The sequence below is a fragment of the Meriones unguiculatus genome, chromosome 2, assembly GCF_030254825.1.
Source record: "Meriones unguiculatus strain TT.TT164.6M chromosome 2, Bangor_MerUng_6.1, whole genome shotgun sequence".
NCBI classification, from domain to species: Eukaryota; Metazoa; Chordata; class Mammalia; order Rodentia; family Muridae; genus Meriones; species Meriones unguiculatus.
The window spans coordinates 169,783,329-169,800,681 of NC_083350.1; the positions used below are offsets into that span (position 1 = coordinate 169,783,329).

General features: G+C 39.6%; 1 protein-coding gene across 1 annotated transcript in view; it reads left to right on the forward strand.

Moving 5' to 3' along the window:
* Positions 1–11,514: 11,514 nt before the first annotated feature.
* LOC110566506 (vomeronasal type-2 receptor 1) overlaps positions 11,515–17,353 on the forward strand; it is a 40,479-nt gene continuing 34,640 nt past the window's right edge. Inside the window, exons 1-2 of the mRNA XM_021664362.2 lie at positions 11,515–11,951; positions 15,802–16,093. Coding sequence (XP_021520037.1) covers positions 11,716–11,951; positions 15,802–16,093 — 528 coding nt within the window. The 5' untranslated portion in view covers positions 11,515–11,715. The remainder of the gene's footprint in view (positions 11,952–15,801; positions 16,094–17,353) is intronic.

The window sequence follows — 17,353 nt, forward strand, 5'->3', positions numbered from 1 at the left end:
TTAGAAACAAAACACCCTTTAATTACCAGTATGACTCACTATGTGTGCCTTTTGGAGAATCTGAATTTTCCTGTAAGTAATTTATTTCTCCAAAGGTGGAGGAAGACCTATTCATGCCATAGAAAGGTAGAAGAAAGCTGTTTAGACATTTTTTGGCTGGATACTAGAGAAGTAAAATATAAGATACTTCAAAGATGTAAAATACCAGGAATTTATTATTGAAGTACTTAATTTTTTGAAGGTACAACTATGGCAGAAAGGAACTGAGTGCTGTCATTCTTCGAGCTTGTTTCACACCGATGCCATGCTTTTCACCGTCATCTTGTTACTGTAAACAAGGAGCTTTATCGTCCCTACAGCTCTGTGCAGAGTTCTTATTCTCTCTCCAAGGCTGTCTCAGATACTCCCTCTCCAAAACAGGCTGTCTCAGAAAAGGTTAAGGTAGGAACTCATTATTGTTTGCCTGGTCAGAGGACTAGGTCACAGAAGCCATTACGCATGCCCAGAGCATACAAGTGCGAAAGGGAAAGTTTCTGTCCCTTAGGAAAGGGCTGTAAAAGGACACCGTAGGTCTGTAGACAGGCTTATCACTTCTTTCTTAGAAGTCTCGACGGATGCAAGGTATTTGCCAACACCGTTTCTCCTAACTTCTGGAGGGTTAAGACCAGTGCAGGACTTGATGCCATTGACAGCAGTTCCTCAGGTTCTTTATGACAGTCACACAAGCCTGAGGAATCGGGCAGCAGAAAGTTCAAGTCTAAGAAGTATGACCATGTTTTTCTCGCCTGCTTTTACCTTAACTTGCAGTCTGTTGCCTAGTTGAGACGAATTTTTTTTCTAATATTCAAGTACCAATTTCTTTTTGGGATTCTGTGTTAAATGAAAACAAAACAATGTATACTGTCTTCCTGGCTGAACCCAGAAGAAAAAAATCTCCCTGTAACAACAGATACCCATATCTGAAACAGTATTTTTTTTTTTAACCAAAAGTTAAGTGCTCATTGTCTGTCCCAGTGAGAAAGTTGTCCTGATGGACTTGTAAAAGGAGTATGTGGTAGATTTAAGCAGATTGAGAATTGTGTTATTTCTAAGTGGGAACTGACAAGTACACAGTGCTTATTACCAAGACATCAGAAAATATTTGATGACATAACGAACTCTTCCTGTTCAAGCAAAACGTGTCTGTGCTGTAAACAGCAGGAACTGGGAAGAATATAAGATGTTCTTACCTTGAAGTTTGTTTTGTGGCATACATACTGCTTACTACCGTGCGTAGTGTCAAACTGGTCAGGTCATTGTGCACCTTTAGAAGTGCTGCTTGTTTGTAATCTTTGCATTCTAAATACTGATGGTATAGCAAATCTCAGAAAGATTAGAGTTAAAGATGTAGTGTTTTTCTAATATGTTAAGTGTCCATTATGTAGTCCTTAATGCTGAAAAAAAATTTCTCCAAAACATGCCTGCACATGATAAAGGGGTTCATAGATTATTTCCATGTTTACTGTCTAGCTTCCTATGAGGTCATTTTGCCTTGTACTATATACTTGATAATGTCACAGGAGTTCATCTGAGCCACTAAAAGAGTTACAGGAGACAAGTTCAACTTGGAAATGGTTACCAGTGACTTTAAGAGCCAACTGCCAGATTTTCTTAGAGGAAATCATCCTTCCATTTTGTGTATGCCAACCCTAAAACCATCTGGCCTTAGAGGCTGTTTGCTTTTTGCTTGGGCTTCATGTGTAGTAACATTTATCACTTGATATCAAGGGCAGTTTTGACTTACTCCATTTGTTACAGGGGACACTTGTCTATGTAATTGTGTTTTGTTTCTTTGTAAGTATTAGAAGAAGTGAGATTAGTGAAAAAATGTAATTTATTTCAAAATTGGCAGACCAGAAAATATTTAAAACCAAATAAATAAATCATAGCCATGTTTTAATAGGCCTATCACTGATGCTCAATTCTGCTGGATATAACAACATAATTTTTGAGGACAAGTTTTTAGATGCATCTTGGTGAGAGAATTATACTGTTTTCTCCCTTCCTCTTGGAGTAAATGCAACCATAAATTATTTATTGTTGATTTCCTTACTGTGTTGGTACTTAGCTGCTGATGGCCACTTTCAGTGGAATAAACAATTCTATTCTATATAGAGAATGAAGGTATTCAGGTAAAACAGGCAACACTGTGTGTCTTAGTGGTTTGCCTTGCTGTTAAGTAGATGTGCGGACCTGGACAGGTCACCTTTAATCTATTTACTTTATTTTATGAAGTTCCAACATCAAACCTAATACTGAATATTCACTCTCATTCTATCTAGCTCCTTGAAACAGGGAATATGTAGCTCAGCCTCAAGTTCATCTGACCCTTGCCATCTCCCTAGTGCTGGGGTTATAGGTTTGTACTCCGTGAGTATGCTTGGCAAATACTACCAATCAAGTCACATGCCAAAGTACATTCTTAGTTATAAACAAGAAAAAGCATAGCAGGAGACAGTGGAAAAGCTGTATAATTTATATCCTTTTCTTTAAAAACATTAAGCGTACGCACCTCCCACCTCCGCTGAAGAACATACCATCGGGGTTTGATCATCTCAGATTCTTGAACATGCTCATTACAGATATGCAGGGTGAGCTCTTTGCTCTGTGTTTTTGGAAGAGCTGCTAGAATGTTTAGTCTTGACAGCAAATATGTATGCATAATTGTTAGCCATTGCCAGAGCAGGAGCTGGATTCAGGCTTCCTGTTTCTGGTTTGAAGAGGTAGGTTTTGAAGTTCTCTGTGTTCATCAAGGATAAATATGCTGTACCAGTGTTGTTTCTTACAGGACTTCTGGAGGCCCCATTGCCTCCCAGAAATGGTACCAACATTCTCAGTCCCAGTGTTCTGACTCTGCTGCTTTTACACTGCTCTGCTGCATGATGCTCCCCCCTCTATCTCTGAGAATCCACAGAGTGATGTTGGAAGGCAAGCCTTCATTATTAGCCCAGTGGTGGATATTCCTTTAATTGACTCAAGTCTGGATTTAACTGGAAACTGATACAGGTTAAATGTTTTTGACTTCAGATTTCCCTCTTGTCTCTATTGAAGTAGCTGTACCAGATGGCAGAGAAAAACTATCTTTTGCTACATCAGGTCTTCATAGCAGCAGTAGCTTTTGCTGCGGCTGCATTTCCATTTTTCCTGGTGGGGGGATATAATTGGGAATTCATCCCAGGTCATACTGTATTATGTTCCCAGCCAAGCTCTAGCATTTATGAACATTTAACAGCCAGATGAGTTCCCAAATTATAAAGATGTCACATTTCAACAGTAGACATGCTATATATATGGAAGAGTAATATCCCATGGAAACCTTCACCCCTTCAGTTGGATCCCAACCTTGGTTGCTTTCTCCTGAGGAATTAAAAAAACAACTCAGATGTGACTAAATTAGTGTGTTGTGGGGGCTGCCCTAGTATTTGCAGTTTTAAGTTTCTCAGCAGGAAGAAATTATAATCAAGGGATATACCTGTCCTCTTGTTAGAATTTAAGTCTTAGTCAAACAGGTGAGGAACTGGAGAGTCTTGCTGAGATCCTCATTATAAATTCAGATTTTTGGATCTGATTCCATTAATGCTCCACAGAATGTAGACTTACCAGCTCGTGTAGGGAATCTGTAGGACAATTAACATTGCTCCCCATGTTGAGATCATTATAGCCACATGGACTTATTTCCCCCTCTTTCTTCCTACTCCTGTTTATTCTTGAGAAATTGACACCTGTGTTGTAGCCACCTGCAGTTCTGAGATTGCCTAGGTGATGAGCTAAGACTGAGCTATTTCTACACCAACTGAAGAAACTTCACGAGCTGTGCCATTTTGTTATTAGCTATTAAAACTAGAGATAACTTCTCAACTAGAGTCATTTAACAGCACCCTTGTAATTTACCTACTAAGGTCTTTGTTTCTTTGAGCCTTGTGGCAGCTTTGGGCCTTATTTAGAGTTAGTAAAGTCACTTTAGGGAGGCTGATTGTTTCTTTCATGTCCTACATTCAGAAACACTAAATAAGGGTTGTTGAGAACCCACTAGAATTCCACTAGTAATCTAGTGGAATCACATACCGTTGAAGAACATTTAAGTAAGTTCTGTCTTTACATTGCCTATGGCTATTACAGCCTTGACATTTAAATAAAATGAGTGTAAACATTCTCTGAACATACTTTTTATAAAGCACTACTTTGTTAAGTGAAATGAGTAGTTAGGTTTTGTGAATTGTGTATTTGTTAGTGACATGCTACCATGTCTTTTATGTTGCAATAATATTTGACTATAAAATCGCTTTGCTAAATTAACATGAAATGACTAAAATCTGTCTTCAGTAAACAATGGAAGAAATGATTTCATAAATTGTCATTAAATCTTGGTGCTTATCAAAAAGGGAAGCAAGAGCAAAAAGGACAGGATATGTTCAGATTCTTGAGAAACTGCATATATTAACAGGGGTTCCGGACAATAAGCTTAATGAACTTCCCGTAGGTATGTCCAGTGTTAACAGTGGACATGAATCTTTGCATTGCTTTTTAGTAAATGATCAGCCAAATTTGTGTATATGCATGTATGCTTCTAAAATTAGTCACAAGCATGATGTTCTGAATATTCATATTATGTAAGTATTCAGCTTTTCAAAACATAGATTTTCCTTACTAATTGGTTGTATTTTTTAGTGCTGTGAGTTTTGCCTGATGCGCAAGCATTCGTCCACATTCATACTGGGTTCATTACTTCTTTGGCACAGTGTTAAGAAGAGTAAAGCCATCTCCTGTTAGAAAAGACTAGAAGAAACCATGAGCAGAGACACAGTATTATTGATAACCATGGAGTGCCGCCTTGTTAGTGCTCAAATCAGTGACTTGGTATGGCCTTTTGCTAGCTCAGAAAACAAATTCAACTTTCTTTTTAAGATTTTTTTTTTTTTTTACCACAGCTTAAAGTGAAAAATGTTTTTGAGTTTAAATTTGAAGAGTTTATAAATCGCTGCTCTTCTCCATAAAAAATACTGTTTAACATGGGGCAAGTTTTGTTGCTGTTGTTCATTGCTTGAGTTATTTTGACTTATATTAAAGAGTTTATGTAGATTAAATTCTAAGAAGAGAAGCTAGGGATCCTTCTCTAAACTTGATCTTAAGTTTGTCTTTAAATTAGAGTACTTTGCCTGCATTACTATTCTTTTAGACAACACATCACTGCCAAATGTACAAATTTTTCTTTTAAATTACATAGTGTTAGTGAAAAACATTTTAAAATTCCCACTTCACGTGCCTATGTAAAGTAGAAAACACAAGAGCCCTTTGTCAAGATGTCTTTGTGTAATTGCATTATAATGGTTGTCATTTTACTCTAAGAAAAATGTTTGTGAAATAAAGTATTTAGCAAAGTGTGAGAGATTTCCATGTTGCGATTTGTTCTAATGCAGCTTCTGTTTGTAAGTAATGAAGACATAATAAATTGACCTAGTTTTTATAGCATTTTATTGGGGAAGTACCAAAGATTATATACACACATCACACATATTTAGTGAGTGTTCAACAAGCTTCTCTAAAAATCTGAAAAAATTTTAAGCAAATAGAAGATTTAGGACAGTGCAATATAAGGGGGGCGGAGCTAAGACGGTGAATGGTGTAAATCACTGGGAAATGTTCTGGGAAGACTGATTCCTAAATATTTTCCTTTTTTGAGTGAAAGTACAAAATTCCTTTTTGTGACGGTTATTTGATATTTTTAGAGCTGCAAACATGTGTGGCTGTCTGCGAAGTGAGTGTGTGTGTGTGAGTGCGGGTGCCCTTGGAGTTAGGGGGAAGCGTCAGACCCTTGAGCTAGAGTTACAGGGAGTTGTGAGCCGCCACTGAGGGTGCAGAGAACCAAACTTTGCAAGAGCCACCAGTGCAAAGTTACATAGCGAATGACTGATTAAAGCTGGGAAACTCCTCATATCCAGCCCAGTGGGGAATAACATACTTGGTACTTTGGAGATTACAACATTTATCCCCTCAGCTCTCCCCACATACTCTGCTCTCTTTCAAATTCATGACCCTCCCCATTTTAATAATTGGAATAACATTTTTTGTTTTGTATTTTGAGACAGATTTCTCTGTGTAGCCCTGGCTGTCCTGGACTCCTTTTATAGGCCAGGCTGGTTTCAAAATTCAGAGATCTGCCTGCCTCTGTCTCCCTAGTGCTGGGAATAAAGGCATGTGCTACAGTGCTTGGCCTGGAATAACATTTAAAAAAAAAAATGGCTAGCTGTAATTCTTAACTGAAAATTTCCATATTCCTGTATGGCTTCTGATCTATTCCCTTGTAGAAGCAAAGTTTAACCACTGCAATCTCCAGATAATTTTTCAACTTTTTACTTTATCATATTAATTACTTTCCTTCTTTTATGATAAAAATACCATGACCAGAAATAACAGAAGAAAGAATTTATTTGGGCTTACAGTTTCAGAGTCCATTATGAGTCAGGTGTCATAGTGCATGCTTTTGGTCCAGGCACTTGGGAGTCGAAGGTAGATGAACCTTTGCCTGTACAAAAACATCAAGAGCTACTTAGTGAGTAGGCCTATATCGCGAGTTTCAGGCTATCCAAAACTATGTACGTATCTCAAAGGAACAAATGGCTGACTGTCATGGTAGCAGAGCTGAAAGTTCAATGTCCTGGTGGAGAAACAGTGGCTGGAGCTCTTAACCTAGAACTCCAGTGGCTAGAGTTTGTAGCTTTGGGGTTAGCTACATTGTGACAGCAGACAGGAAGCAAAGGAGAACAGAAAATGGGGTCAGGATATGAGACCCTCCCCTGGTTACCCACTCCTGTAGCTGGGGTCTCACTTCCCAAGGTTCTATAACCTTCTTACTCAGCACCACCAGCTGGGGAAGAGGCACAAGCTTATACGGGACATTTCACATTCAAACTCACAAACACTCAACTTGAGCTGGTAAGGTGGTTGGTTTTTCAGAGCCTTAATGGGCTCAGGTGTTTTCTTTGCTTGGAGGCAAAGACAAGTCTAGACAGAATCTGTTACTATTCCTGAAAGAGGCCTGACTGCCTCAGAACTTCAAGGATCAAACAAGGCTGGGAGGGGAAAACAGCCACTGTCTTGACCCAGGAGTCTGGGCTGTGCACATGTGATCAAACACCCAAGGTCATTTTTACACCAAAACTTTTCTGAACTAAGCGTTCTTGGAGTCAGAATTCTGTGGCAACTAAGTGTAGGCTCAAATAACCATAAAAGAAAAAACTCTACCACTGTAAGTAATGGCAACATTACTATTAAAGTGTCATTCAGTTTGAGCCTTAGAAAAGTTCACTTACCATCAGAACATTGCTGGTTCATTAAGCCTTCAGTTTCCGAGAAGAAGGCTGCAATAATCTACCTCCTGGACCTGACATGTTTCCTTTGCACAGGTCGGAAGTAGATCATGGCCTTTGGTGCCTACATCTCAGCCTACATTTGCCATGTGAGCTCATGTCTGTTCAGTTGTGAAATGAAGAAAACAGAAACAGTCGCCTGAGATGGTGTGCTGGGAAATGAGTCATTGAACATCCATCACTGCATTTCATGAGACTCCCAAGCGAGAGAACAGAGGTGACTTTTGTCACCTTTGCTTTATCTTTGTTGTCTTCTATGGCACTTGGAGGATGCAATCACTGACCCTGATAGGAATATACCAGCATTCTCAAGTTCCCAAACTGGACACCAGATGCTGCTGCACAAATCTGAAGCCCCCACAACGTGAATCTAATGCATATACTAGAGGAAGAGTGAGGAATGAGGACACTATTTGAAGTATAAAATACTAGTTTTAACATACTAATATAAGGGCTGGGCAGTTAACTAAGCGTTTGACCGATGTGCTTTCAGAGGACCTGAGTTTGTTCTAAGAACCCACATCAGGCTGCTCACTACCCTCTGTATCTCCTGCTCCAGGAGATCCAATGCCTTTGGCTTCCAAGGATACCTGCTCTCATGTGCACATAACCATATGCAAAAACACCTACACATAATTTAAAATATTAAGATAACATATATGCTAATGATTTTTATGGTTTCCAGTATAGCATTTCCTCAAAGAATTAGACTAAACTTTATGGGTGATAAACATACCTTGTCTAAGTGGTAGCTTTGGTAACCAATGGGTAATTTCTCAGAAATAACTGCCAAGGTAAGAAAGGGAGGCCAAATGTGAGGGATGAATAATTCCAGAACAGTCTGAGAAAGTTGTGAACTAAGTCTTTATTAAGCTCAAGTGGGATTCTTATGCTGTTAGCAGTGAGGAATTGATTACTGACCCAATGTTTGATCAGGCATTCTCTTCGGATAAAGTCAAACTTTGAAGCCATGTAGGGTGTCTTCTGAGAATCTGTCTATTCACTAAATCTTGTGACCAGCATTGAGAGCTATGAGGGGAAAAAATGATGACTGTGGGACTTTTGACAGACCTAGAGACAACATTGTCAGGGTTTAAAAGACACCTTCAAGGTCACTTTGAAGGCCCCTCCAACAGTGGAAAATGAGGATGGCCCCATAGCTCACCAGTGAGCTAGGAATGGAGACACTCTGGGGCTTCTCCCTTGATTAGTGGGAGATTATACTTAGCCAACTTTCTATAATAGGGATGGAGTGTGACTCAGGTGACTGGTGATAACAATGGTATCATATGCAAAATATGTGTTGAGGGTTAGAGTTGAGGGAACATGCATGTAATAGAAAAATATTTCCATTATATGGTATATATATATATATATATATATATATATGTATATGATACCATCTTATGGAGGGTGGGGGATTTGTGTGCATGTGTGGGCAGGTCTGTTTACACATGTGACCATGGTATGTGGTATGAAACACAGAAGTTATCTTCCTTGGCCACACCACACTTTATAAATTATGGCCGTCTTGCACTTGAACTAGGAGGTGATTTGTCTAGGGTAGCTTGCTGGTTTGTCTTTGAGATACTGTTTCGCCTGCAGGCTGTCTGCTAGACGTGCTTATCCCACATTTGTCTGAGTGCTGGGGATCCAAACTCTGGTTCTGATACTTGCATAGCAATAGCTTTAACCACCGAACCAACTTTTCGTTCCTCGCTGTTGAGTTTGTACAGGAAAATATATCGAAGTATAAAGGAGAAAGTTAAAAACCACACATTAACCCAACACTATTGTATGAGTGCCAATTGGGGCTAGAAATGAAAACGGAATCGAAAACTATTGGTCTGTTAAAGTGTTATGACAAGGGGATTTTTCCCTTTCTTCCTATTTCTTTTTGGCAGTGGTTTCTCCTAAGATGGAAACATACCCAGGGTCCTCCTTCTTGCTTAGCTTCTTTAGGTGTACAGATTTTAGTATCCTATATTTATCCTATATTATATGTCTAATATCCACTTCTAAGTGAGTATATACCACATGTGTCTTTTTGTTTCTGGAATACCTCACTCAGGATGATCTTTATTAGTTCCCACCATTTGCCTGCAGTTTTCATGATTTCAAGAAGGAGGACCCTGGGTAAGATGTTTAGTCTTCATTCAGAAAGGCTAATAGGATAAACCTCAGGAGATGGAGAAAACAGGGAACAGGACAGGAACCTACCACAAAGGACCTCTTAAAGACTCTACCCAACAGGGTATTAAAACAGATGCTGAGACTCATAGCCAAACTTTGGGCAGAATGCAGGGAATCTTATGGAAGAAGGGAGAGAGTGAGAATGACCTGGAGAGGACTGGAGCAACACAATCAAAAAATCTGGGCCCAGGGGCCTTTTGTGAGACTGATACTCCAACCAAGGACCATGCATGGAGATAACCTAGAACCGCTGTACAGATGTAGCTCATGGAAGTTCAGTGTCCAAGTGGGTTCCCTAGTAAGGGGAAGAGGGACTGTCTCTGACATGAACTCAGTGGCTGGCTCTTTGATCACCGACACTCCTCTCCTCCCCCCCCCCCCCCCCCCCGCTGTGGTGAACAGCATTACCAGGACACAGAGGAAGACAATGCAGCCAGTCCTGATGAGACCTGAAAGGCTAGGGTCAGAAGAAAGGGGAGGAGGACCTCCCATATCAATGGACTCAGGGAGAAGTATGGGAGGGGAATAGGAAGGGAGAGCGGGGGTGATTGGGGAGGAGAGGAGGGAGAGGGCTACAGCTGGGATACAAAGTGAACAAATTGTTTTTGTAAAAAAAAGGATGGCAACATATAGGTGAAAGAGAGCTATAATTTACTGGTAAATTCTAGAAACTTACAAATACATGTGTTAACTTTATACACATTGTGAGGTTTTTCCTTGTATTTTTAAAGATTAATTTAAAACGAATCTTCACTTTTTTTTTAGTGCATATGTGTGTTTCTTCATGTACTCTATGTACATATATGTGCCAGCTAAGCCAAAAGAGGGTGTCAGAGTCCTTGTAACTGAAATTGGAAGCTGTTATAAGCCATTTAATGTGGTGGGTGCTGGCACCTTAACCCAGGTTCTCTGCAAGAGCAGTATGTGTGCTCTTAACTACTGGCCCATCTCTCCAGCTGCCTATGAGTATTTTTGTTCTTAAGAACAACACGCACAAGGCTCTGCATTCCATCATGTGACTAGAGCACAAATAACTCAAAATCTCCTTATTGTGCACTTTTAGCTTGTTCTGTGTCTTAGGACAACAATTAAAGCTACATTCATTACCAGTGTACGTCAAGTTTCCGTAAGTTTCTATTGCATCTGTGAGGAAAGTGCTTTGGAGAAAAGTTGTATGAGAAAGGGGTCTACACTGCTTTCAAGATCTAGCATTTTGGATGGGCTGTATTCTGAAAATAGTTTGAATTTTGTATGTTAAGGAAAAATGTTTGTAAAGGACATAAGAGGGCAACTGGAGAGGACTAAAAGAATGGTAAACTGATCTTATAAGAGGTTTGTCTCTGAGATGAGCTTAGTAAGAAAGGAAGCAAATGGACTAAAGGTGGGGCTCAGCCATATAACAGGGGAGTAGAGATTGGAAGGGAGAGGGAAAGGGAGATGGAGAGAGACAGAGAGACTTAGGACAGAGACGGGGGAGAGAGGGGAGAGACTGGAGAGATTATAGGGAGGGAGAAAGGAGATAATTTTTCAGAGGAAACTAGAAACATGAGCCTGCCTCTATGGAGGAGTGCTGAGAGCAGTACTGTGTCCAGTATTAAAGGATAAAGAAAATGGTAAGTGTGAAAGATGCTTGTTAAATGTATCTGGGCCTTACACAATTTCTCTACGGTGGTTTGTTAGCATCTTAGTCATCAGGTAATGAGGCCCCTTTCTGGTACTTTAAGATTAAGCAGGATACCTTTTCTCATCTTTGGAGTAGAGAAGACTGTGGGGTTTGCTGCAGTGAGACTCAATATTGTTGACAATGCTAAGCAGGGCAGGACAGTTTCTACAAATTAAAATGACTCTTAACCTCAGAACCCACATTTCTGTCATTGATTGTTACAAAGCATATGGGGATTTTTCAGAAGTTTCTTTTCAAAGGGTTACTCTGCTCGCAGTCCAGATCCATAAATTGCAAGTGATTGCAAGGCCTGGGATTGAGACATGAAAATTATGTAGCAAGTACTGGCAAGCCAAGTCCACTGGGACACATATAAATACTCAATTAAGGTGCTTCAGTAAAACGTGTGTGATTTCCACACTAGTCCAATTTCTTCAAACTCACCTTTTTAAAATGGCCAGCAGAAAGATATGCTTAGCTCTAGGATTTCTTGCATTTTTATGGGCTGCATTGAGTGCTCAACAGAAAACAGAGGAACAACAATGCAGGCTGATGGCCAAGTTTAATTTGTCTGGATATGTAGATGCCAAAAACCATTCACTTATTATTGCAGGACTGTTTCCTATTCACTCCAGAATCATCCCAGTCGACCAATCTATTCTGGAGCCAGTCTCACCTCTGTGTGAAGGGTAAGCTATTATTTCTTCTTTCTTATCAATTCAGGTGTGGGGTTGGGAGAGAGGTGAGCATGGGGCTTGGGTTTCTAGCTGGAGGGTTGATGCTGTCCAGAGTGGTTGCTCCTCATAGAGTTGTGTGTGCTTCAGCAGCAGCAGCAGCAGCAGCAGCAGCAGCAGCAAAGAGCTTGTTAGGCATGAAGAGCAGGCTGCTACCCAGCCTTGTAGAACCAGAACCTATGCTTTTAGAAGACTCCTGTGAACTAGTGTACACACTGAGGTTTCAGAAGAACAGCTACAAAATTATGTGGCACTGCAGCTTTACTGTTAATTAGCAGAGGCCAAAACTCTTCTCGATAGAAGCTCATTGCAGGGGGACACTGATTTATCTGAGAAAAACCTACCCTAGAAGGCCTTTGCTCTTAGTGTTTGCACCTCCAAGTTGCCTCCTCAGGAAATGAAATCCATGCCTGATACTAGAATTTCCCAGTAATCGGTTGTGGGAAATGTAAAATGTGGATAGGACAACTATCTGCACATAATACACACACACACACACACACACACACACACACACACATACCACATTAGCATGAAAAGAATGCCACAAATTTAAAAAAGCAAAACAAATTACCAGTAACTTATTGTTATCAAAAAGCAACTTTTTCCCACTTTCTGTGTTATTTTTGGCCTCCTTTCATTCCCATATATATGTATATGATTAATATTATTATACATATATGCAGGATTTAAATAATTGTGACTGTAACAAAAACACAGTTATAACTGGGTTGTTCACCTGACACAGTAGGCATTTCCATGAAGCTCCATGGCTGTTAGTGTTGTCAATGCATCCTGGAAACATTCAGCATTCTGCCAGCTTCACATCGTCACTGATCACAACTTTTTAAAAAAAAAAATTTCATGCTCCATATTTGAGATGGCATTGTGTGCAGTGTAATAATCATCTCTACAATTTCAGAAAATGCAGAGATTTACAATGAGTGCCCTTCTCAAGCCTGTAATTGTTTTTCACTCAATCCCAGTGATGGGATTGAAGGGAGAAGACCAAGGATTTTACTTACAACTAGATTATTGCAGAATCAAGTTTTACTTACCAACAGTTGTTTTCGCTTCTTTAATCCCATATAACCTGAAATGGAAACTGAGAGTTCGTCATAATTTAATACAGTGACAGTTTATAAATGCAATTATTTAATTTGTTCTCCACCCTTCATTGGCGGTCTCTCTCCCAGCAGTGTTAGATGCTAAAGGCTTGTATGCAGATTTTAAAATACGAATTTCCCTTCCTTAAACAAATATGTTATTATATTCTAGTTGAAAGAATGGAGAGAAGTAAATATGTTCTATTTAGAATAATTTCCTAAATTATTCCTAAATAAAATAATTAGGGTTATTTTGGGATTTGTGTAATTCTTAAAATTAGGATTTGAGTGCCTACATTTCGGTCTTATGTTAAAAAATCCATTTCTTTAAAATTAGATTTTTTATGATTATTTTACACCAGTATCTGTCAATAATTCCTATCTATCCAGCCCTAGGGCTTTTCATGTTCTTCCATGTAATTCAACTTTCCTTTCCAATGGTTTATGGAGTGTTCAGAATCCAAAGTCAAACTAAGCAATATTAACTTTTTTTTTAATCATAAACTTTAACTAACTTGGGGTTTGGAGAACTTTTATTGTTAAATAATTAACTTCCATGCAATACTAATTTCAATTGTCCATCTGTTAAACACACATAAAACAGGAAGGTTCTGTATTATTTTGAAAATATTTCTCAGAATAGAGAAAAATTATGGACAAAAATTTTGTTTGATAGTCACAAAAGGAGGATTTAGATATTATGAAATAGTGTGAACTTCATAATAAAAATTAATGAAAGAAGGGAAATCTAACCCCAATCCCATCTTTGTAGTAATTATCCTGAGATGGTTTAAAATAATTTCTCTGTTAATCTTTAAAATACATTGTATTCAGCTTTAATTATAGAAAGCCTTCCTACTCCCCATTTCACTCACAATTGTTTTCTCATGGCTGTATCATTTCTTGGATGATTGTTTTGTAATGAAGGAAAATATTCTTATACAGTCAAGGTTCTATGAGTGGACATAATTAGTTTGTTCTAGTTTTCCAGTACTGTCAAAACCTCTGTAGTGCACCATGGGGGCAGGTAGCTTTTACCCTATGGGGCAGTGCCCTCCCAGCTAACTTCTCAATGGCTGGAGTTACTGGTTCAAAACAGGTCAATGTTTTTCTAGATCTTGAATTTTTAATTTCCTTAAAAAAAAAAAAAGATACTACTCCGTTTATTTCCAAAGTTGTTAGTCTGGAAAGAGCAGCGCGGGGTGGGACAGCACTCTGTGTTGTGGTGCCTACTGCTCTCTTCTCTTCTTCACTGCACTGTTCCAGCCTCATCTCTCTCATCTAATTATATCAACTTTTCCACTCCTTAATACAGCCATGTTCCCTGCTGTAGAGCCCCAACACTGTCTGAATTTCCTTTCTTCTGTTTCTGTGTCATCCTCTGGCCTCAACAAGGCTGAGTTCCTGCAGGGTTGGGTGTGCCTTTGAATCTCATTGTTCCTCATCTACTTAGATGGTGGCTTTTATCACCTTGCGTTATAACTGTTAGGCTATTTTTTTCTGCTTTGTATGCAGAAAGTGTTGCATTTATTCTTTATTGTGTTATACTGTCTTGAGAAACCTAAGAACTACATCCTGTATGCAAACTCAATTAAGTGACACAAAAGGAAATTCCAGTGTTTGAAAGGGCTATTTGTTATTGCTATATTTTGAAATTGTTAGTTTTATTTCTTTTGTATGTGTGAAGTTTTTACCCGAATGTATCAGTGTGTACCATGTACATGATTGGAGCATGTGGAGGCTAGAAGAAGGTATAAAATTCCCTGAAACGGCAGTTACAGATGGTAGAGAACCCCCATGTGGGTGCTGGGAATTAAACCTGGATCCTTTGCTTTTAAATGCTGAGCCTTCTCTCCAGCCTCCTGTTGTTGGATACATAATAGAAAAAAATTACTGAACAGAAGACGTTTTTAAGGCATTAAGTCATGTTGGAGTACTCGCCTTTAGTACGTTCAAATGTGCTTTAATGTTGAAGAGAGAAGGAAGGAAATAGAAGAGCTAGTTGATGAATATAAGGGGGATTGAAAAATGTGGTAGTTAGCTGCAATAGGAATTTTAATGACTAGAGAATTAAAAGAATGATGAATCATGCTTGTCTTTATGTCTGAGAACCAGTAAATATGCCTCAGTGTTAAAAGTACAATCTGAGAAGAAGGGTAATGCAGTTGGGGTTGAATTACACATAAGTTTTGTAATGCTTTTCTGTACTACTGCTTTAAGTGTCTTAATGTATTTAAGTGATTTTTATAATTATAATGTTCAGAAGAACATAGGTTGAGGTAAGGAGAAGAATCCTATGGCCCCAGGGGACTTTCAAATGAATGGGGGAAATGTGTGCAAAGGGACTGTTATGTATCTTGTTTGTTGCTGAAGGGAGTTTTGACTAGAAGAATATTTTTTTGATAAAGAGATAATTGGACATTTGAGAAAAATTACAGCATATAAAAGATTTGTATATATATATGTATGTAGAAATTTTCCAAAAGTTCTTATGATTACTAATCAATAGTGAATATGATTCTCTTGAACACTTTAAGATTGTAGTGCCAATTGTGAAAAATTGTCACATGCAGAAAACTGTTGCTGCTTCAGCAAAAAGTTGTAACCACTCACTTAACTGAAGCTGCTTCCTGACAAGCCCCACCCCCCACCCCCCGCCCCCCAGTGGCCAGTGCCTCACAAAAGCTTTTCCTTTCCAGGTTTAACTTCCGCGGTTTCCGCTGGATGAAAACCATGATCTACACCCTCAAAGAGATCAATGAGAGGAAGGACATTCTGCCCAATCATACTCTGGGCTATCAGATATTTGATTCCTGCTATACCATCACGAAAGCAATGGAGTCATCTTTGGTGTTTCTTACAGGGCAGGAAGAATTCCAACCCAATTTTAGAAACAGCACTGGATCAGTACTGGCGGCGCTGGTTGGTTCAGGGGGGTCATCCTTGTCAGTTGCTGCTTCGAGAATTCTGGGGTTGTATTACGTGCCTCAGGTATCTTGGAATATTGTACTGAGTACTTACTATAGAATTGAGGGCTGGGGAGATGGTTAAGGGAATGAGAGCACTTGTTCTTGTAGAGGACCTAGATTTAATCCCCCAGAACTCATACAGTGGTTCACAACCACCTGTCACTCCAGTTATGGGGATCTGAAGCCCACCCCCTTGGCTTTCCTGGGCTGCTGCACGAATGCAGTGCACGCACGCTCATGGAAGCATGCGCACTTAAAAATGGTGGCCACACCTTAATCCCAGCACTCAGAAGAGTCAGAGGCTAGTCTGATCCACAGAGCTAGTTTCCAGACAACTAGTCTTATAGAAAGAAACCAGGTCTCGAGAAACAAACAAAAATATTTAAAGAAATATGAACATTGTAGAAATTGTTGAAAATAAGAAGTGCAGAAGAGGTTGAGGTGCACTACAGAGACAACGTAGGATGAGCGTGATGGTGTCACAGTGACTGTTCAACCGAGCCCCAGCCATGAGCGCTGAGGCTTACTTAGAGGTGATTTGAGATGACTCCATCCAAAACGTCCTGCTCGCACTGAGTTGTGACCTTGTGATTATTGACTTCTTGTTAGTCACATGATCCATAGTACTGGGTAAACACTTGATGGTTGATTGACAGCTGGAATAAGACATATGTTTTGGTTTTTTGTCTCTGTTGATGCTTATTAATAGTGAACCAAATCATCACACTCCCAATCTAAAATGGATCTGGGAATGTCACAAAATGGTTATCATTTTGGAATACCACCAAAAGCTGAAACAGCTTTACAGATTAGTGCACATGTGCAAGTATATACATTCATGACTGCACTGTCGTGGCCATGGAGGTTAGCGGACAAGTTTAGAGTCATTTCTTGCCTTCTGTTCGAGGCAGGATTTCCCTTGTTACTGCTGTTGTTTAATATACTCAAGGCTGAGTGTCCTGTGAGGTTCTGGCCAGTTCTCCTGTCCCTGTGTCTCATCTTGCTACAGAAGTGCTGAGGTTACAGATGTATGCCACTGCATCCACTTTTTACCTGGAGTTTGGAGCTTGAACCCGGGTCATCAAGTTTTCATGTCAAGCACTTTACCCACCAATCCATTGCCTTCGCCCTGTCTTTGGCCCTAGCTGGGCTATCTTGTCTGGCCTCAGTGGAAGAGAATGCACTTAGTCCTGATGGGAATTGATCTGCCAGGGCGTGTTGGTGGTCGGACTTCGCTTTTCTGAGGAGAAAGGGAGAAGAGAGTTGGGAGGACAGGACCAGG